Source organism: Myotis brandtii, unplaced genomic scaffold (genome assembly GCF_000412655.1).
Source record: "Myotis brandtii unplaced genomic scaffold, ASM41265v1 scaffold136, whole genome shotgun sequence".
Lineage (NCBI taxonomy): Eukaryota > Metazoa > Chordata > Mammalia > Chiroptera > Vespertilionidae > Myotis > Myotis brandtii.
Window position 1 is genome coordinate 5,580,981 of NW_005354829.1, and position 22,699 is coordinate 5,603,679.

A 22,699-nucleotide genomic window follows, 5' to 3' on the forward strand; every position below is an offset into this window, starting at 1 on the left:
CTGGTTAGAAGATCTCATATAAAAATTTTGTAAACATGAGAAGGCATAATGAGGTTCATGTTGTGATTTATTGTAACATTTATATGAAAAGGCTCATAATACAGATTTTCTTACCAAGAAAAATTGTCACGGAATAAATCCGGGCTCCAATACTTTCGGTGTCTTCTGAATGAAGAGGGAAACATACTCCATTGTTGCCATAGTAATTTTTGAAAAATTCCTTATTGCTCAATGGAACGAAAGCCACTATAACCCCAATAATCCAAATGAGAATCAACATTGTAATTGTTCTGCATTTTCTAGGCCTTAAAAATTGAAAGGGATACACGATACAGATGTATTTTTGCACTGTCAGAAATGTTAAAAGTAATACTGATACTTCCGTAGAGAGAATGGCCAAAGATCCCACAAGCTGACAATGAAAACTCTCTATCCACAGCTGTGCATGCTTATTGTATTCTCCACGAAACTTTAGGTCGAAGGCTCCAATCACAAATAAGTATATTCCCATTAGGCAGTCAGCACCTATAGGGATCAGTAAATGTCACAAATTTAGAGAAATAAATAGGTATAAAAGACTTATCAATAAGTATTAATATTTGAGTATATGTAATAATATATATACATAATATATCTAATATTTTAGCAAAAAAACCCCACCAAACTAGCCAAGTTTCTTCCATCTTGGGGCAGCTAATTTTTATTCTAACAATTCATTTATGGGTAAGAGCCTCTTCAACTCTCTTTGATAATCATGTTTATACGTCCTTTACAACTAAAAAGTAATAATTTCTCTGTTCTCCTTGAACATTAAATCTGTGAGAGCAGGGATCTTGTCTGTTATGTTTTTCATTCTAGCTCCATCACCCAAAGTGTTGAATAAACGAATAAAATGCAATTATATTGAGTATTGGATTAGGGACCAAGATGGGGATGTTATTACTTGGTTCACCTCTTTCACTGAAATTCTCCCAGCTTAACAAGCTAAAGACATCATCCAGAATCCCAGAGAGAATAATCCAGAAGTTGCTGTGATGGAGGAATGACTGAATTTTGAAGCCCATAATTTAGAATACGAATAATTCTGATGTGCTTTGCAGTCAGTACAATTTCAGGGGGCTTACATTATTTACTCAGAGCTGGCCTAAGCAGGCCTGTTCTCTCTGATTCTCAGTTCCCCCTTTTTTTTTTTTTACATTTCTCTGTCTCATTTTAGGTCCTCCCATCCCCCAAATTATCTGTCAATGTATTGCCCTACTTAGTGTATTTGCTTTTTAAGCAAACATTACATATCTGAAAGTAGATAAGGTTTTTTTCTGACTGCACAAGCAGTCTACACAAAGTTCCTAAAATCACATCAGCGTATAAATCATAAGGCTGACCCTAATCCTTAAATACTGAAATTATATTCTGGCCTTCACCAAGGAAATTGAGAGTCCCCAAAATTTTGTAACTAACAATACTAACAATACAAAGTAGTAAATAATTTCTTAGGTAGCTTGCAATGAAAAAAACCCTCACACAATTGGACATTAGACTTTGAGTGAGGATAGGATTAAGACATGGGACAGCACACAGTATGTAGATTGATGGTTGCTTGAGAGAATATAGGTAAATTGTAGACCACTTTACTTACACTATGCACATCCTGATGGCTAGCTTCATGCTTATTTTTCTTTGTAGTCCTCATTTAACATATTAGCTTGCGATCACATTTCAAAAACTTTAAAATATTTCATATGAACTAAAAACATTTTCTGTAGATATTTCAAATTATGACTGCAAAAGATTCTAGGATCTCAGAGTCCAGAAAAACAACTAAGTCAATATTTATGAATTGGACGTTCAAACAAAAAAGTAAATATAGCTCTACATATAAAATATGACCATGAAAGGTTTTATCCATAGTAAAAGATTTACAAGCTTTAATAATATATTATGCCGCCAGAGAAGAAAACTAAAACTAATAAATAAGAGCTTGTTTATGTGGAGAGTAATAAATGAGAACTTCATTAATCTGTGTAAAGTGATTGAGTTTTCTTCTTTTAAAACTCATTTTCATATTCACCAATGATACATCAAATAAGGGATTAATTTCCAAAATATGTAAAGAACTTATACACAACTCAACACCAGGAAGACAAACAATCCAATTAAAAAATGGGCAAAGGTCATGAATAGAAACTTCTCCAAAGACAACATACAGATGGCCAATAGACATATGAAAAAATGCTCAAGGTCACTAATCATAAGAGAGATACAAATTAAAACCATAATGAAATATCACCTCACACCTGTCAGAATGGCTACCATCAATAAATCAACAAATGACAAGTGCTGGCGAGGATGTGGAGAAAAGGGAACCCTAGTACACTGCTGGTGGAAATGCAGACTGGTGCAGCCACTGTGGAAAACAGTATGGAGTTTCCTCAAAAAATTAAGAATGGAACCTCCTTTTGACTCAATGATCCCACTTCTGGGAATATATCCTAAGAATCCCCAAACACCAATTTGAAAGAATATATGAACCTCTAAGTTCATAGCAGCGCAATTTACAATAGCTAAGATCTGGAAACAGCCCAAGTGCCCATCAGAAGATGAGGGGATAAAAAAGCTGTGGTACATCCACACAATGGAATACTACACAGCTGTTAGAAAGAAGGAAATCTCTCCTTTTGCAACAACATGGAGGGACCTGCAGAGTATTACCCTAAGTGAAATAAGCCTGTCAGAGAAAGACAGATACCATATGATCTCACTTACATGTGGAATCTAATGAACAAAATAAACTGATGAACAAAATAGAACCAGAGGCATGAATGCATGGAACAGACTGACAGCTGTCAGAGGGGAGGGGGATAGGGGGACTGGAAAAATAAAATAAAACTTATTTTCTTTCTCATCACTAAAGAAATTTTATTTTCATTGTAGTGAATGTGAAAACAATATATAAGCGAAAAGGAGAAAAATTTAAAATCTCATAATTATGTCTGTCTCTGTTTACTAATTTTCAAATAGCAATGTTTTTCGATATTTTGAAACTAGAATTCCTCTTCAGTCAGGAAATACTCACAGCAGAGAGATACGATGGACATGGCATGCGGCTTGTTCTCAGACCTGATATAAGGTCGCATACAAATGACAAAGATGTTTCCCAAGAATGTAACTATAGACACAACCCAGACGAACACTCTCTGAATGATGCTTGCCAAGAGATTCTCTAGAGATGAGATTCCATCTGTGTTTGGTTTACAGCTGCGAACATGTGATGCATATCCACAGTACTGGAATTTCTTAAAATAGCTGGCATGCAAAGAGGAGGTAAAATAAGATTTTAAATTTAATCTGGCCTCACTATCCATAAATATGTATTTTCTTCATTTTCTCAGTAGAAAGAAAATATCTTACTAATGATACTCATTAGGAATGCTGAAGCTTTAAACCAAAGTTTAATTCTCATTAACTTGATTGTTATTGTAAAAGAACACGTAGGTGAGAGCAGCAAGTAGGCGTAATGAATATCCAAATGCTAGCCATGTCTTAGAATATAAATAAACTGTTAACATGTGATAGAGAGAACCCATCAATGAAAATATTTTAGGTTTTTAGTGTTTAGTATATGTAAACGCACTGTTACGTGGTTCCTATCGTTGCTGCCACTGATCTTGCTTTTGAACCCTCTGGGGAAGGGAGAGTTAAGTGCTCTCTTCCCTGTGCTTCCATGGCTTTTTTGTTACAGAAGTTGTGTGTCCTATAACCACTTGCTAGTATGCCTATCTCTTACACTGGATTTTGGGACATATTTGTGGAGGGAATTCTTTTATCAATAGAGAGACCTTCCTTGCTGGATAAAGACATTATCTGGATAGTAAAAAAATATTATTGTGTTACCACCAACACTAACACTATTTATTGAGCATCTGTTAGGTTTCAGGAACAAATTCTCAAATTAACTCCATGAGATAGGTATTAGTATCAGCAGGAGGAGATGAATCGTCCATAGAAGCACATTATTTGCTAGGAAATTTTCTAATAAATGCAGAAATTGGGATAAAGTGAGATCTTTTTGCCTCTAAAGTTATGTACTCTGGCCAAAAATATAAATGATCTTTACAGTATAAAGAGTTAGTAGTGATACAAGATAAAAGCTTGACAATTACAGTAAATTGTCTTGTTTAACTCTTGCTGCCTGCATACCTAGATCTGCCATGGTTTCTGCTCAATTCAAGTTTGTTTCTTGAGTTGTTTGTTGGGTTTTGGGAGCTATATCATTTTCTTCCAATAAATTCTAATTTGCTTAATTTAATCAAAGTATTTTATGTTGTGTGGAACCAAGGAAACTTTTATAAGTCTTATTTCTGAGGAATAAGGGAAAACAAAAACAGACTGTCTTATGTTAGATTTAAAATGTAAAGCAAGATTATAGAGTGGTGGTGACTGACATGACACTTTCTAAGTTATTGAGAATTAATTATTCTGACAAGGAGATCATTCTAATTCCTGTTAGAAGACTGCATTCAATTAAAGAAAATGTTTCTAAAGCATCTAATCAATGGCACAATCAGACACACTATTTGAATAAAATATTTTTCGTTTACCGTGGTATCTATACACACTTGCTTCAGTTATGTCCTGACATTGAGGGCATTTTTAGCTTCCTCCATTTATAGCAATTATTTATTTGTAATTATCTTATGTTGCTTATAATTCCTACTTTATTTGGTAGCACTTATACTATGTGTACAAATTACCAGATCATTGGGCAAACATCAATATTTATGAGTGGTATAAGAGTGAGGAGAACTTACAAGGCTGAGTGGGTTCCATCCATACTCATGTTCTCTGACATTCAAAAATCTTTGATTCTACCAAACCATGGAAACTAAATGTCACCCCATTCAATATTAACACTTAAGTGTTAATTATTGTTTAGGCAACTTAGTCACTAGAAAATGTTAACAGATTGGATGGATTGGGGGTATGGATGCATTAGCACAATACATGTGGAAACATAAAATATTAAAATCAAGGTGAAGAACAAGAAAAACATCTGCTTACATGTGAGAGAGATTCATAAGTGGTCTGAACATCCTTTGTTGGATATTTGAAATTTCAATTCCTTCTAGACTGCTAAAAATATCAAATCAAAATAACATGTTATACAGGGTAAAATAAAATGAGGTTTTGTGAAGGACAATTTAATAAAATGCTGTTAGTTAACATATACTCTAAACTAAACATTCATACTCAGCCTGCCCTAGGCACTTCCCAACCCCTTTTTGATTCTGTTATTCACATATACCCATATACATCTCCCTTATTTGAATTTTTTTTGTATGCTCATAGATGGCACAATGCTTTGTGATAGTAACTACTCAATAAATGTTTGCAGAATAAATAAACAAGCACTATCTTTTAGACAGTATTAAAATGGCAGAGGAGTTTTATATTTTTGAAAAATTCCTAATAATTTTAAAATATTTTTTTCTAATAAAATGTCATTTTGCTAAGGGAACACTTAAATGAACTGAAGCTTATCTTTTAAGGCAATTCTTAGATCCTATCAGAATATGTTTTTATGGTACAAGGGATGATTTATGTAATCTAGAATATTCTCTCTTGGAATAAAGATGGGCATATAAATCTTAGAAATCCAGTGCAAATGGAGGAATGAATATGCATAGGTGCCTTCAGAGGATTGAAGCAATCAATCCAATATAAGCTCCTGGTGATTATAGAAAAATTTGAAATGATTCATCATTATCTAATTTTTAGTTTACAAATATATAAGATAAAACCAATAGTTATCTGTTTATAGTCCAGTGTGCACTCATTATATATGTTTTTATGGAGCTTAACTAATATCCTGGGAATAAATCTTCTGATTTGAAAGATTCTATAAATCTTATTTCATAGAATTTATTAGCTATTAGTATACAAATAACAATTTTATCATAAAACATCCCCATAAGCACATACTTACAGAGACTTGAGTTTGACAAGAGAATCAAATTGATTTGCATGAATTTTCTTGATTGGGTTATAGGAAAGACTCCTGTGTTTTAAAAAAAGGCAGCAATAAGTTATTTCTAGAAACTGCTTGAGGATACATAAAGTATATCTGCTAACTTTGGGTTACTTTAAAAAAAAAAGTAACCAAAAAAAGTACAGTAATAGCACATGCTTCATAGTGTACATTAGCATTTAAATGAATTAATGTAGATAAAACAGTTCCTGGCTCTTAGGAAGTACTCTATAATTGTGTAAGTTATCTATCTATCTATCTATCTATCTATCTATCTATCTATCTATCTATCTATTATCTATCTTCTATCTATCTACAGATAAAGAGAGAACTAGAGAGAGAGAGAGAGAGAGAGAGAGAGAGAGGACTAAGACATGAGCATGGAGGTGGAGTTGTCAAGAAATAGCTCTTACCAGAAACATGGTAGGGTACCCAGAGAGGAGCCACACCTACTTCACATTTGCTTAGAATCAGGTATGGTTTAAATAATAGAAAAACCTAGACATAGAAGCATGGCACAGACTGACGAATTTCAGAGAGAAGGTGGGGGTGGGGTGGGGAGAGATTAACCTGGGGAATTTATATGCATATGTGCATAGCCCTTGGACACAGATAATAGAGTGATGAAGGCCTGGGTTGGGTGGGTGTGGGGTAGAGGGGGGTCAATGGGAAAACAAACAAACAAACAAAGGGGACATCTGGAATACTTTCAATAATAAAGGTAAATTTTAAAAAATTTGAATTCATAGAATCACATTTGACAATTTTTTACATAAATTATATGTCAAAGAGTGGTATGTTGTATTAGCAATTTGTGAGACATAATTAAAAGTAAAAGGCTCTAGCTAGGAACAAAGAGGTAAATCAGATAGTACAGCAGAATTTGAATGTAGAAAACTTCTGAGTCTTTGTAAAACAACACCTTGAAACAAGAATCATTGATTAAAAGAAGTTTCTCAGGGCAAGTTCTCTTTTTAAGACATTTATTCTAGATTAGACCATTAGTTAGGTGGGGGTGAGGAATAGGGGTGTCCCTGGGGGAAGCGGGGTGGTGATTACGGAAAGAAGGAAAGAGAGGAAGAATTACATTGAAAAATGAAATGTATAAAAACAAACAAACAAAAGTGGACTCAACAGTTTAGGAATTGAAACAAACTATCTTAACATAATGAAGGCCATATATGAAAGTCCACAGCCAATATCATAGTCAGTGGTGAAAGGCTGGAAGTTTTTTCTCTAAAACCAGTAGTAATAAGACAAGGATGTTCATGTGCATTACTTCTTTTCAACATTGTACTGGAAGTCCTAGCCAGAGCAACTAGGCAATAGAAAGAAATAAAAAGCACCCAAATTAGAAAGGAAGAAGTAAAATGACCTCTGTTCACAGATGACATGATCTTATATGTAGAAAGCCCTAAAGATTTCAAACACACACACACACACAAAAAAACACACCTGTTATAACTAATAAACACATTCAGCAAAGTTCCCAAGTACAAAACCAAATGTATTTATATACACTGACAATGAAAAATCCAAAATAAAATAGAAAAACAATTCCACTTATAATAGCATCAAAAGGATAAAATACTTAGGAGAAAATTCAATACATAGGTGAAAGAATTATATTTTGAAAACAAAATGTTGCTGAAAGAAAATAAAGAGGACATCAATAAATTCTGTGCTTATGAATTGGAAGACTTACACTGTTAAGATGTTACCCAAAGTAATCTACAGATTTAGTGCAATTTCTATCAAAATCCCAATATAGATTACAGAAATAAAAAAAAAATTATCCTAAAGTTCATGTGGAATCTCAAGGGAGCCTGAATAGCCAAAATAATCTTGAAAAAGAAGGACAAAGTTGGAGGTCTCACACTTCCTGATTTCAAAATGTACTACAAAAATACAGTAATCAAACCATGTGGTACTGGCATAAAGACAGATATACAAGGGCGGGCAAAAGTATGCTTACAGTTGTAATACGAATAGATAATACAATAATCTATAATAATAAAAGTGTAATATGCTAATTAGACCAGACAGCCTAATGCCCTTCCGGATGTCCTTCTGGACGACCTTCCGGACCAAGCCGGGGCTGCAAGGGCCAAGGCAAGCCGCCGAGGCTGTGAGGGCTGAGCCCCTTGCACGAATTTCATTCATCAGGCCTCTAGTTAATAAATAATAATACAGGAATAAACTATGTTTCATGTACTCACAATCATAACCCTACTTTTGCCCACCCCTGTGTAGACCAATGGAATAGACAGCCCAGAAATAAACTCTTATGTATATGGTCAAATGGTTTTCAACAAGGGTGCCAAACTGTTCCATGGAGAAAGGGTAGTCTTTTCAACAAATGGTGCTGGAAAAACTAGATAGATATCCACATACCAAAAAAAAAGACAAAAAAAAAAAAAAGGACTATAGACCCATAGGTTACACCAGCAATTTTCAACCCGTGTGCCACAAGAATTTTTAAAACATGCAATAACCTGACTATTTAGTGAGAGACATTGACCTCTTTTCCCTTAGGTTGTCAAATAAAAAAATGACAACAGCCAACCTAACAATAGCTGTCTGGTGTGAATGAATCAATAGTACACCTATTTTTTTTTTCATATTGGCCAAAAATATATTTTGTGTGTGCCACAGAATTTTAGGAATTAGTTTATGTGTGCCACGAGATGAATAAGGTTGAAAATTGCTGGCTTACACCATTTACAAAATTAACTCAAAATAGATCAAAGATTTAAATATAAAAGCTAAAACTATAAACTATTGGAAGAAAATCTAGGGGAAAAGGTTCATGACATTGGATTAGGCAAAGATTTCTCGCATGTGACACCAAAAGCATAGGCAACAAAAAAAAAGATAGAAAAATTGGACAACACCTAAATTAAAAACTTTTGTGCATCAAAGCAACCTACAGAATGAGAGAGTGTATTTTCAAATTATATCTGAAAAGATTTAATATATAAAATATATAAAGAACTTCTATAATTCAAGAACAATAATAACAAAACACAATTTAAAATGGGTAAAATACTTTAATATTATAAGTTGTCCAAAAATATACAAATGCATGAACAAATTAAAATATATTCAACATCATTAATCATTAGGGAAATGCAAGTCAAAAACACGAGATGCCATTTCATATCCATTAGGATAGCTATTATTAACAAAATAGGAAATAAAAAGTGTTGTTGAAGTTGTGGATAAACTGGAACTATTGTACACTACCAGTGAGAAAGGAAAATGGTGCAGCCACTATGAAAAAACAGTATGATATTTTCTTGAAAATTAAGAATATGTGACCTCAGAGTTGAACCAACAACTCTGAGGCTACATATGAAAAGAACTGAAAGCAAGGTTTTTTTTTTTTTAAGATAGAAACATCAATTGGTGTCTCCTGCACAATGAGCCTGCAATCTGGACATGTGTCCTGACCTGGAATTGAACCAGTGACCTCCTAGTTCATGGGTCAGTGCTCGACCACTGAACCACACAGGCTGGGTGAAAACAAGGTCTTTTTTTAAAAAAAAAAATTTATTGACTTTTTACAGAGAGGAAGGGAGAGGGATAGAGAGTTAGAAACATCGATGAGAGAGAAACATCAATCAGCTGCCTCCTGCACACCCCCTACTGGGGATGTGCCCGCAACCAAGGTGCATGCCCTTGACAGGAATCGAACCTGGGACCCTTGAGTCTGCAGGCCGATGCTCTATCCACTGAGCCAAACCAGTCAGGGCAGAAACAAGGTCTTGAACTGATATTTGTACACCCATGTTCATAGCAGCATTACTCACAATAGCTAAAAGGTGGAAACAACCCAAGTGTCCATCAATGGATGAATGGATAAACATATTATGGTATATACATACAGTGGATTGTTATTGTGAACAATTATATTAACTCATTAATTATAAAATTAAATAAATACAATTATAGAATTAATATTATTATTTAGAAAAATAATACTCAAAAATTCTGACACATGCTACAAAATGGATGGATCTGAATACATTATGCTAAGTGAAATAAGCAAGTCACAAAAGGACAAATATTGCATGATTCCACCTATATGAGGTACCTGAGGGAGTCAAATTTATAGACAGAACACAGAGTGGTGGATGTTGGTGTGTGGGGTGATAATGGGAAATTATTGTTAAACAGGTATAGAGTTTCAGTTTGGGGAGATAAAAAAGTGCTAGAGATAGATGGTGGTGATGTTTTTACAATAAAGTAAATGTAGTTAATGCCACTGAACTGTACACCTAAAAATAGTTAAAATGGTAATTTTATGTGTACATATTTGATCACAATTTAAAACATAAAAAAATTAAAGAAATGAAGTGACAAAATATCAGTCTTACAATTTTGAGAGCTCCTTTAGATCCTTAAATACATGCGGTGAAAGATGTTCAATCTTATTATTTCTTAAATCCCTAGGGAAATAATTGAAAAAGTCCTATTATTTTCTTAAGATTTTATTTATTGTTCTATACTTGATTAATAGCACTTTTAGCAATGCTATTGATGACTAATATTAATTACCAGAACTCTAAAAGTTTTTAAAAAAAGGGAGCGACAATCTGTTCCATGCCTCCATGCTTTGGGTCTTATTTTGGAATTGTTACTGATTTTAAAAAAGGGACATATAAATAGCTGATTTAATTGATCTCTCTCTTCTATTATTATAGGTTGGGATGTTACCCATGGCAGTGTTTAATTTCTTTATGAATCAGAGATTACCCTTTGGTTTCAGAATTAGCAAAGTGAAGTCATTTATCTTAATGGTCTCTGAATCCTAACTCTTTAGGAAACTTCAAGACAAATTTGCTGTCCTTCTAGCAGTGGAACAGAGTGGTATCGGATGTATTTTATTTATTAAATTTACCCTAAATGTATTCTTTTCTCTGCATCTATGTTTCCTTTACTTCATTTTCCTCAAATATCTATTTTATATTTTTCATTAACACACATTTTTATATGCTCTCAGAATTCCTTTGTGACCCAAGGTGTATATAAATTATGCTAGGAAAAGAGATAATAAAGATTTCTTAATGTATAAAACAGGGGTGGGCAAACTTTTTGACTCGAGGGCCACAATGGGTTCTTAAACTGGACCGGAGGGCCGGAACAAAAGCATGGATGGAGTGTTTGTGTGAACTAATATAAATTCAAAGTAAACATCATTACATAAAAGGGTTCGTTTTTTTTTTTTTTTAGTTTTATTCATTCCAAACGGGCCGGATCCGGCCCGGGGGCCGTAGTTTGCCCACAGCTGCTTTAGACTCATATATACATAGCAAATATGAACTACAACAGTAGAAAGAAAATTTTTATCATTATGTGTTTAATCAAACTTACAATTCATCTAATTTCTGGAGAGGTGCAAAAGCATTTTCTTTTAGGTCATTAATTTTGTTTTCCCCCATTATCCTGAAAGTGAAAAAACAACACACACACATTAAAGCTTCTTGATAAATGAGTTATTAGAGGAGATGAACAGCCTGCAAAAACAAAGGTAATTATATATAGTGCACTTTTCACATCAAGATAATCTGAAGGAGTATGATAAGTTACTCAACCTAATTTTAATCTCAAATTTCCAAATCTTCTAATAATGACAAAAATAAAACATTCCAATTTTAAAGTGAAATGGGGAAGAGCTTTGCAAGGGAAATAGTGAAAATCTCAACTCTTGAGAACAGTCTGAATATCAGACCATGAGAGCATTAGGGAGCTGTTTTAGAGTCGCTTCTTCAGCCCACGTAGCATGTCTGTCTAACAAAATATCCCCTAAACAATATCGTTCATACATATTTGGAAGTTGATGTAACTTAGGGCGGAGTTGCTGAAGGAAGTCTAGCCTAAGCTGGACCAAGTTGGAGCTCTAGTTTGGGATGCTGAATGATGACTGTAACTCTGGACAATTCACTTCTGCAGGATCTCATGTGGACGAGCTGGCATAAAGGACTAACAACCCATAGAAAAGTCAAAGGATTCCCAATTCTGTAAACGTTGTGTGAAATGCCTTGTCTCATCCTTAAGTATTTATTTCCTCCCAGTCCTCCAAACTAGTACCACCTCCTCCTAATATCTCTGGACCAAGAGGAAACATAATTAACATCATGCACAGGTTTAAAAAGCGAACACAAGTAGAACATAAAAGAAGTTCTAAGTTTTTTGGATATATATTTGATACATATTCTTTAGGTGCAGTTTGGTTTCTTTTTCAAAAACATATTTTTACTGATTTCAGAGAGGAAGGGAGAGGAAGAGAGAGATAGAAACATCAATGATGAGAGAGAATCATTGACTGGCTGCCTCCTGTATACCCCACACTGGGGATCAAGCCCACAACCTGGGCATCTACCCCGACTGAGAATCGAACCAGTGACCTCTTGGTTCCTGGGTCATTGCTCAACCGCTAGCCACACCCGGCTGGGTGCAATTTGGTTTCTTTTGGCCAATTAATGTGAACATCCATATGAACTATTTTGCATGATTAATATAGAGCATCCTGCATCTGAGGACTGCTGAACTCACTGCAGAAGAGTTCAAATATTTCAGTGGCCTGAATCCATTACAATGGGAGGCATAATTGGAGAAAAGTTATTGTTGTTTTAGTGGTAGCTATTGCATTGCCAATACACAGGGGTTCTGCATATTCTAACATGATGGTTTTCAAAATTTTCTATGGTAACATACAGTGAAAGAAATGCATTTTACTTTGGGACATAAAATACAACCACACAATCCAAGATGCTTGAAATAATACATTTAATTATGGAAATTACACTCTGATATTTTTATTCAATTCAATTCAATTCAATTTTTTTAAATTATTCACAGGACATACTACATTACTTTCATCACTCACTTGTGAGTTGCAACTCACAGTTTGAAAAACATTCTCCTGGAAAAATCAACTGTGAATTAGGCAGCTGTATTTTTATATTAAAGGAAGCCCCAGAATCCTTCACTTTCATGGAAGAGGCAGTGTGAATTTAAAATAGGCCAGAGAGGCATAAGGGTAAATGATACTCAGTAACATTCTAAGCTTTATCCTGGTGTCCACAATTATATACTTAGGGTGTGAACATTCTGCAGTATTTCTAAAACATTTTTTATTATAATTAATCCCCCCTCACTATTTTTGCAGTAATAATTTATAAAGAGCAAATATTCTTATAGAGTAAGACTTTTGCTTATAGTGTTTCTCATACTGAGGCCCATGGACAGATTCTATGTGGTCTCTAAGAATTTATTTCCACTAAAATGGGTTTTATTTCAGATTGGGAAAAACAGGCCTCAGATAATACAGTGACATTGTGATGATTTATGTCTATTGAGACTCTGTGGTTACCCTTAATTTGAACTTCAGCAATTTTGCCAATGTGCTTCAGTTTCAAAAAACTTCAAGCCGATAGTGAACATTTGCTGTAATTACTATGCATGTTTATGCTAGCTACTGTTCACATAAATGATTCATTTTCTTTGTAAAGTGATATAACATTATTTGAAAAGGATAAAACATTACTTACAAAACAGTTAAACTACTGCAGGAGGTAAAAGTCATATTTTTTAAATTATGGATATGGTTGCCTTCAAAATCCCTGAAACATAAAAGATGATAAAGCTAAATTTTAATCATAGACAGATATAAATTGGTTGAGAATTATTTGCTTTCTAATAAAATCATTTCACATGCTGTTTATTTTATATAGATTCTTACAGATAGCCACTTACATAAATAGCTGAAATAATATTTACATATATTTAATGTTTCTTTTTTCGCAGTTAATTGTAAAAATTGTTTGAATCACCATATCTATATCACGTGTTCATATGGGCACATATGTTATTCTGAGAAATGTGAAAAGAATGAGAAGTCAAATTGAAAATCTTTGTTATGGTAGACACTATTAACAGAGATTTCACAGTGGACTGTATTAAGCATCTGTCTAGAGTTACCAATGGCATTTCTCTAAGTGGTGTGACCCTATTTTGCTGCAGCCTGCAGAAGCTGCTACTGCCAAAACAATACTTAGCTTCTACCTCCCTTGCCTAAATACTCCTCAGAAAAAAATTTTCACTAGCCTTTCCCGCTATAAATAACCTCATTGCTTTATTATATTGCCACACAGGTTTTTACAGAGGAATCCCCACAGGCTATTCTTGGCTGTCCACTCCCAGTTTAGGGATTACATATAGAGGGTGTCCCAAAGAAGCATTCACACTTTAACAGCTAATAGCTCAATATTGAAGATGAAATGCATTTTAATAAACACTGCCTTTATAATTATTCAAAGTATGTGTATATATTTTCTTGTGACACCCTATTGACCCTACTTGAACTCTCCTGCTACGTGACTTAGTCACTGTCAGGAGCCTGGTCTAAGCAGCTGAATTTGTCAGACTGTTTATGTTTTATTATTCTCTTGTAGTTATCATGAAAGTATTCTTTTATTGTTTGGTTTACGGTGAAAGTTTGCAGACCCTCAGAATTAGCTGAGGGTAGGGATATACTTTCAAAAGTAAATGCTGATTCTTAAATCTCCTCAGTACCAACACTGAGTTTACTGGTCACCCTATAACATAGACCTATAGGGATAATCACGACTCAAATATATGAGCTAAAGTGTGACACAGCTACTAAAATCTGTAAGGGAAACATGAGTAGCAATAATAGAAGTGTGATATTCTGCTGGCTAGGCTACATCTGGGAGAGTTAGTTTTATTTTGGGCACTGCAATAAAAAGTAGATATTGACAAATCAAAGTATATCTGGCAGATCTGGATGTAAGGGATCTAGAAATCAAGTCATTTGGAGAAAAGGGCGTATTTATTTATTTATTATTATTTTTAAAAGTATATTTTTTTGTTTATTTCAGAGAGGAATGGAGAGGGAGAGATAGAAACGTCAATGATGAGAGAGAATCATTGATCAGCTGCCTCCTGCACGCCCCCTACTGGGGATAGAGCCTGCAACCCAGGCATGTACTCTTAACCAGAATCGAACCCAGGACCCTTCAGCCGACGCTCTATCCACTGAGCCAAACCAGCTAGGGTGAAAAGGGTGTGTTTATAATAGAGAAGAGTAAAACAAGAGATATATTTGAAGTGAGGCTGTAGAAGATACAGGGTTTTCTTATGTTGTATCACATTGCAAAATTAGATTTACTGGTTGAAAGACACAAAACATTTTAAGTTTAAGCTCGCCATCTATGGTGTTCAGAGAAGCAGCTTGTCTCACTATAGATATTTTACAGAGGTAGTACCATAACTCAAGAATTTTGTAGAAGGGATTTTTGTACTACATGGAATACAATACTCTAGAACAGCGGTTCTCAACCTGTGGGTCGCGACCCCTTTGGCGGTTGAACGACCCTTTCACAGGGGTCGCCTAAGACCATCCTGCATATCAGATATTTACATTACGATTCATAACAGTAGCAACATTACAGTTATGAAGTAGCAACGAAAATAATTTTATGGTTGGGTCACAACATGAGGAGCTGTATTTAAAGGGCCAGAAGGTTGAGAACCACTGCTCTAGAACATTCTTTTAAAGAAAAATTCCTATTATGTTCTTAAATTGGAAACTAAGCACTTACGGTCATTAGGTTTGGCCAAAGCTTTGGCCTTTCATAATATTTATTGCTGTTCCATGAATCTACCACCAGGTGGTGATGCTCTCTTAAGCCTCAGAAAATATCCTTAGGTGATATTAGCTACTTAAGAAACTTCAAATTAGGGACTTTTGATTACATTGTTAGTTTTATTTAATTTTAAATTTGTTTTAACCTTGAGTTGTAAGTTGGCTTTGGCTTTCTTCCTACAATTAGAGGCTTTGGTCCTTGATATGCAGGGATCTGGTTTGCAGCATACACATTAGCTCAAGCATCCAAACCTGCTTCTTGTTGTCCAGCTCCTAGCTTTTAGGGAGTTGAAAAGGGTGGTGTGTGTTTTTTTGTTGTTGGTGGTGGTGGTGGTTTGTTTGTTTAGACCACTTTTCCAACTTGATGAACCTCTGAATCTAATCATTTTATTTTTCTCTTTATACAAGGCAGAACTTGTCAAAAATAAAAATTTGGTTCTTTAATCTGTAGAACAACAATAACAAAACAAAAGCACCAACAATCTTGGCTATTCCTTCTCAACTTTCTCTCTTATCCCCTAGATCAGTGGTCGGCAAACTGCGGCTCGCGAGCCACATGTGGCTCTTCGGCCCCTTGAGTGTGGCCACGAAGTTTCAATCGCACTGTATGTGCGTGCCTGCACATGGTATTTTGTGGAAGAGCCACACTCAAGGGGCCGCAGTTTGCTGACCACTGCCCTAGTGGCATTCTAATCATGCAAACCTCCTTGTCCTCTACTTCCTCTCAACCTTTTAAACATTTCTGGCTCCTATTTCACAGAAAATATTGAGGTGATCAAGGAGGGAAAAGCCTTTGACTTTCTGCCCAACATCTATAGACTTACCTGTAAGCGCACCTGGTCTCTTTCTAGTCTCAGAGGAAGAGATAGCCCTTCTCCTGCTTTAGGCCAATCCCTCCATATGTTTTCTCGAGTTTGGTTTGTGTATGTCCTAAAATATATGGTCAATTTCGGTGAAAGTTCTTTGGGCATTCTTTGTTTGCAGTTTTATATCTATTAGGATTAGCTGCAGATACATATAACAGAGACCCACCTAAACAGCATAAATACATAATGAATTCTTTTTAAGAAAAAAATAATCTAGAATTAGGCAGTCCAGAGCTAGTATGGCAGTTTTACAAAGCTGTTAAAAACCCAGATCTTTCACATTCACTGTTCACATGTCCTAGTCTTCATGGTCCAAGATAATGCTTGGCCATAATATCCATTTGTTCTAGATAAGGAAGGAAAAGAAAGGTCTGCCTTTTTCTCTTCAAGGAGATTTCCCAGAAGTGCCACACTATACTTCTTCAGCCTCATTAGTTAGAGGTTAGTCATGTGGATAGCTCTAGATGTAGGGAAGTATCGGAAGGTAGTGTTTTAGCTGGGTACATTGCTGTCCCAAATAAACCAGTTCTGTTATTGAGAAGGGACACTGCAGTTTGATATACATCAATTAGAGTTAACTTATTAAGTACGTTAATAGTTCTCCATATCCTTGTATGCCCAACCTGTATAGTTTATTTGTAATTCATATTATGTTCTTGAAATTGAGCCATGTTGATTGTAGTAAGGGTAGTTCCTTCATTTCATTGCTCTGTGTGTATCACATTTCCATCCTTTTCCATGTCTTCCAGTACCTTGCTCCGTAATATAGCCTCCCTGTTTTCTATATATTCAAATTATATATATTAGCTTCTTCAACCCATATATAATCTTGCTCAGTCTTGTCTCAAATTAAAAGTTTACTTCTCTCTCTTGATATTTAGTTCACCTCCCTTCAGCTATTGCCCATCTGTCCATATGCTTATTTATTACCTATGTTGCTTCCTTTTAAAATTTCCCTACCTTTACTATAATGTTTACAGCTTTAAAATTGCTTTGAAAGAGCCATATTAAAAGTTTTAATCTGTTGTCTGTCATATATTTTGCAAGCATATTATCCTGGGCTATCATATGTCTTTTTATTTTATGTGTATTTTTTCACTAAATCAGAGTTAAACTTATTTATTTATTTATTTTGGCCAACACATCTATCAGATTTTCTAGTTTATACTTGCTAAATAAAAGTTCATGGGCAAGGTAAAGATATTAAAATTATTTTAAAAGACATAAATACTTATAAAGTAAAAATTATTACTAGCATTAAAATAGGGGTAACAGTCACTATCAGGAATGTACATGGAATGAGTTGTTTGGATAGCTAAAACAACAATTTTAAAAGTCCACTTTTTAGTAATAAATCTTAATAATTTTTATTTTTATCTGAAGTGATATATAGCTATCTTTTTTAAAGCAAAGGGAAAGTTTAGTATCTCCCATATTTGCTTCTGGTCTCAATGCATGATTTCTTCATTGCTAATTTACTTATGACTAAGTTTGGATTACTGAGCATGGTTAACTATTAATGTATTGATCTGAACCAAAATTTAATTACAACACAGGATATTAAACTTAATTTGCCCTTTCCATAATGACTACACCAAGATGCCCTCTGGACCAAGTCATGATTTCTGAAATATTTGCCTTCCCCTAAATAGTTCCAAACTATAGTATGTTTTGAATTACTATGTCTGCTTTTTATAGTACCTCTCCCTCCTGCTTTATTATCAGGTTGATAGTTGTCACTTCTTACAAAAATAGTTTCTTACTCTAATTTTCCCCTTACTTTTTTTTAAAATCCTCATCCATGGATCTCTTTTTCCATTTATCTTTAGAGAGAGTGTGGAAGAGAAGCAGGGGGAGGAGAGAGAGAGAAACATTGATGTGAGAGAGATACTTTGACTGGTTGCCTCCTGAGAGTCCCTACCGGGCTCTGGAATCAAACCTGCAACCCATGTACATGCCCTTGACTCGAACCTCTGACCTTTTGGTCTGTAGGTCGACACTCTAGCAACTGAGCAAAACCAGCCAGGGCTTCTTCCCCCTTACGTTTTTTTTAAAAAAAAGATATATTTTTCATTGATTTCAGAGAGGAAGGGGAGAGAGAGAGAGAGAGAGAGAGAGAGAAATAAATGATGAGAGAGAATCATTGATCCGTTGCTTCCTGCATGCCCCCTACTGAGGATCGAGCCCACAACCCAGGGGTGCCCTTGACTGGAATCAAACCCAGGACCCTTAATCTGAAGGCTGACACGCTAACCATTGAGCAAAACCAGCCAGGGCTTCCCCCTTACTTTTAATTTGGCATTTTAAATCTACTTTGGGCTTAGAATTAAAGAAAAATTTGAGAATTTCCTACATAATAAGAAACAGAGGGAGTTTTCATATGATACTGTATTTGCCATTTATTGATCAAATATTTCAATCGTTATTTTGGTTATTTATTTCTTCATTGTACCTGTATTTTAATAGGAAAATTTACAGGGTAATTGAGTTCTGAATAGTGGAGTGATACTTATTACAACAAGCAAAGCTATTCGGTAACACATTTCATGGAACATATTCTATTGTGATTAGACTTCAAAATTAAATTCTAAGTATCACATTTTCACTATGCAGAATTTAGAAAATTTAGTCTTTTTGTACATATTAATAGGTGGATAGGTCAACAGGGAAAAGGGGGAGATGTTATATAGATGCTATGCCATCCCTTCTGTCTTCTTTCTGCCACCAAGTGTTTTTGTTTGTTTGCTTGTTGTTGTTTTTGAGATGTTTTATTTTGGTGAGAGTTTAGAGGAGTTAGTTTGATGATGGGGATGTTTAATAACAAAATCATGTCAAAGTAATTTGAGGAAATGTGATATGACATTAACAATTTACCATTTTACAAAACCTAATACCCAAACGAACTAGGCAAAACTAGAAAAGTTAGTTGACTTCTTTAAGAAAAGACAGAGCAACTTACAGCCAAGTCAGTCTTGGCATGTGCTGACAAAGAGGTCTGTCAGGCAAATGGGTGAGGACATTATTCATCAGGCCTCTGAAAAAGAAAAGAAATTTTAAAAAATCACATTTTTTTCTAGTTATTTTATTTAACTTAAGCCAAACATGGTATTATCATTATTCTTATGAAACCATGAAAATCTATTAATTTAATTGTTTTCTTTATTTTTGTCCTGTGTTTTATATTTCATTGCTTGTTAGTGGTAAAATTAGATAAATAGTATCTGTCATATGGAGGAAGCAGTAATGTTAGTAACTAAAAAAAAAGCCAGTGCCTTTCAACAGTGGGCAATAAAAAGGAGGTGATATTATTTTTAATTAAAATATTTTTATTGATTTCAGAGAGTAAGGGAGAGGGAGAGATAGAAACATTAATGATGAGAGAAAATTATTGACCAGCTGCCTCCTGCACACCCCTTACTAGGGGTTGAACCTGCAACCCAGCATGTACCCTGACTGGGAATTGAATTGTGACCTCCTGGTTCATAGGTCAACGCTCAACCACTGAGCCATGCTGGCCGGAAAGGAGGTGATTTTAAATGAATGTTATTTTTATTTACCAAGATTAACATAAGGCAGTAATGGTATGCTTAAGAATATTTCAATAAAATACCACTGTGAGGATGTATTCAGTTTTGATGGGCTCAAATTGTAGAAGACAGAAAATCTTAAAAACTGTTAAAACTACAAAATGGCCTTATAAACTATAATTAAGTAATGTTTTTTAGTTGTAAATCCTTTTTTAGGGTTTTACAATTCCAAACTTAATGCTGTTAAACTTAAAGCAGTAATTTTAAAAAAAAATGATGTAGATTTATCATTTACATGGAACAAACTCACTGAAAAATATAAAATCATTTTTATATTTTCTTGTGCATTTGGAAAGTTAGTACCACTAAAGAGAATACTTTTCCATAAACTTTCAACCTATTATTCAAATAAGATATAGAATGAAAAATAATGCCACAGTTGATAATATGGAAAATTATAAAAATAAAAAGTAGAAATAAATCAAAATATTTAACATTTAAGCATACCCCCCCCCCAAAAAAAACACACACCAAAACACTAATAACAAAAAAACAAAACAAAAGCAGAATAGGAACTATAGGAAGATTACTTTTACCCCCCAATATTTTTTTAAAAAAATATATTTTATTGATTTTTTCACAGAGAGGAAGGGAGAGGGATAGAGAGTTAGAGACACTCCCAGGACTGCTGGTGATCAGCACCTGAGCATTTTACACCCAGATGCTCTACCCACCCCCCCCCCCCCCCCCCCCCCGCCAAAACACACCAAAACACTAATAACAACAACAAAAAAAAACAGAATAGGAACTATAGGAAGATTACTTTTACCCCCAAATATTTTTGTTTCTCATTCTTTAAAAAAAAATCTTTATTGTTGAAAGTATTACATATGTCCACTTTTTCCCCCCATTGACCCCCTCCACTCTGCACGGCCTCCCAGACTTTCACCACTCATGTCTGTGTCCATGGGTTATGCATATATGCATAATCTCTCCCCACCCCACCTTCCTTCTGAGAAGCAGTAATCTTCATACATGTATTTTCTTTTAATTAAAATATTTGCTTTAATTTTAGTACTTACAAGAGAATAAGAGAATTTAGTCCATAAAATGTTAGTGGGGAAATTTGACTGAGGTGATTATCATCAATTATCCTGCCAGCCAGAGGAAAAAAAAAATCAATTCACTTATACAGTTTTAGAACATAAAAACCAATACCATAAAATGCCACATAAATTAAACGTACAGCCATTCTAATTTGTGGAGATCTTCAAAAACACCAGGCTTCAAGAAGGTTATTCTGTTGTTACTAAGATGCCTGAAAAAGGAGAAATGACCACAGTAAAATTGTTATTCCTGATATTTTATAATAAGAAAATGAAAAACAATAATCATACATCTTAAGTTTTTTTTTTATATACTCTTCTCATCAAGCCATTTCCCTGGCTTTGGATCTAAAAGTTCTTTATCATTTATGTTTTTATGTCTAGTTTTTAATTCTCTCACAATCAATCAATAAACCAATCAGCCATGTCTTCATTCATCTATTCATTTATTCATCAAATTGTTTTGAGCACCTACTCTATGGCTTTATGGTAAGCATACCATTTATTTCTTTGAAGGGCCTTGAGTCTCAAGGGAAAGCAGCATGTGAATAGGTTATTACAGCAACGTAGGGGAGAGGAGAGAAGTGCACCATGCATGTTACTCTGACAATGCAGAGGAGAAGGCACCTGGCTTTGCTGGGGTTGGGGCTGCAGAGCATGAAAGAGTGAGGAAGCAGGAAGGCTTTACAAAAGGAGGCACGATTGAGAAGAATCTTGGATGAAGACATGTCATTCACAAAGCAAAGAATGAGTAGAAGTTATTCTAGTTAGAAGAGATTGCTTATGCAAAGGCAAGAAGAGAGTGACTAGTGAAGGGATTTCCAGATAATTCAGTGTGGCCTCACCATGGAGCTGTGAAGACGGTTAAGAGATGCACCTGGGAGGTAGAAAGGGGTCTCTGTTCTGGTTAAAAGGACATGGCATGTCTTGCTAAAGAGTTTGACCCCACCATACCTACCCAACCTCTCACACTTTTACAGAGTAAATCCCTCTCTTCTATATTGATCTCCTCTTGCCATGTTTATTTCTAGCTCAATTGCTTTAGTGCATCAATACCCTGCTGAGTCTGCTGCAGTTTGATTCCTAGCGTTGTTACTTATTTATAGTGTGACCTTAAGCAAGCAATTAACTTCGGAGAGCCACTGCTTCTTCAACTCTGAAATGGAGATAATATTAGTGCCTGCTCCTAAGGGTTGTTGTAACATTTGAAGCAATGCATGGCATCAGCACTGGCAAGTCACAGTACTCAGTAGATATTATCCTGTATAATAAAAGGGTATTATGCAAATTGACCCTAACAGCAGAACGACTGGGAATGACTGGTCACTGTGACACACACTGACCACCAGGGGGCAAACGCTCAATACAGGAGCTACCCCCCTGGTGGTCAGTGCGCTCCCACAGAGGGAGCTCTGCTCATCCACAAGCCAGGCACAGTGGTGGTGGCGGGAGCCTCTCCCGCCTCCTCAGCAGCACTAAGGATGTCCGACTGCAGCTTAGGC

General features: G+C 35.0%; 1 protein-coding gene across 4 annotated transcripts in view; it reads right to left on the minus strand.

Moving 5' to 3' along the window:
* The window catches only part of RXFP1 (relaxin/insulin-like family peptide receptor 1), a 91,036-nt gene that overhangs the window by 3,275 nt on the left and 65,062 nt on the right, over positions 1-22,699 (minus strand). For 3 of the 4 annotated variants that reach the window (XM_014535009.1, XM_014535008.1, XM_014535011.1), the window contains 10 exons: positions 21,338-21,409; positions 21,174-21,245; positions 19,524-19,598; positions 13,582-13,653; positions 11,402-11,473; positions 10,405-10,476; positions 5,984-6,055; positions 5,059-5,130; positions 3,074-3,303; positions 115-525 (listed from right to left, as the gene is read on the minus strand). In XM_014535009.1, coding sequence (XP_014390495.1) covers positions 115-525; positions 3,074-3,303; positions 5,059-5,130; positions 5,984-6,055; positions 10,405-10,476; positions 11,402-11,473; positions 13,582-13,653; positions 19,524-19,598; positions 21,174-21,245; positions 21,338-21,409 — 1,220 coding nt within the window. The remainder of the gene's footprint in view (positions 1-114; positions 526-3,073; positions 3,304-5,058; positions 5,131-5,983; positions 6,056-10,404; positions 10,477-11,401; positions 11,474-13,581; positions 13,654-19,523; positions 19,599-21,173; positions 21,246-21,337; positions 21,410-22,699) is intronic. The other variant, XM_014535010.1, reaches the window with a different exon arrangement.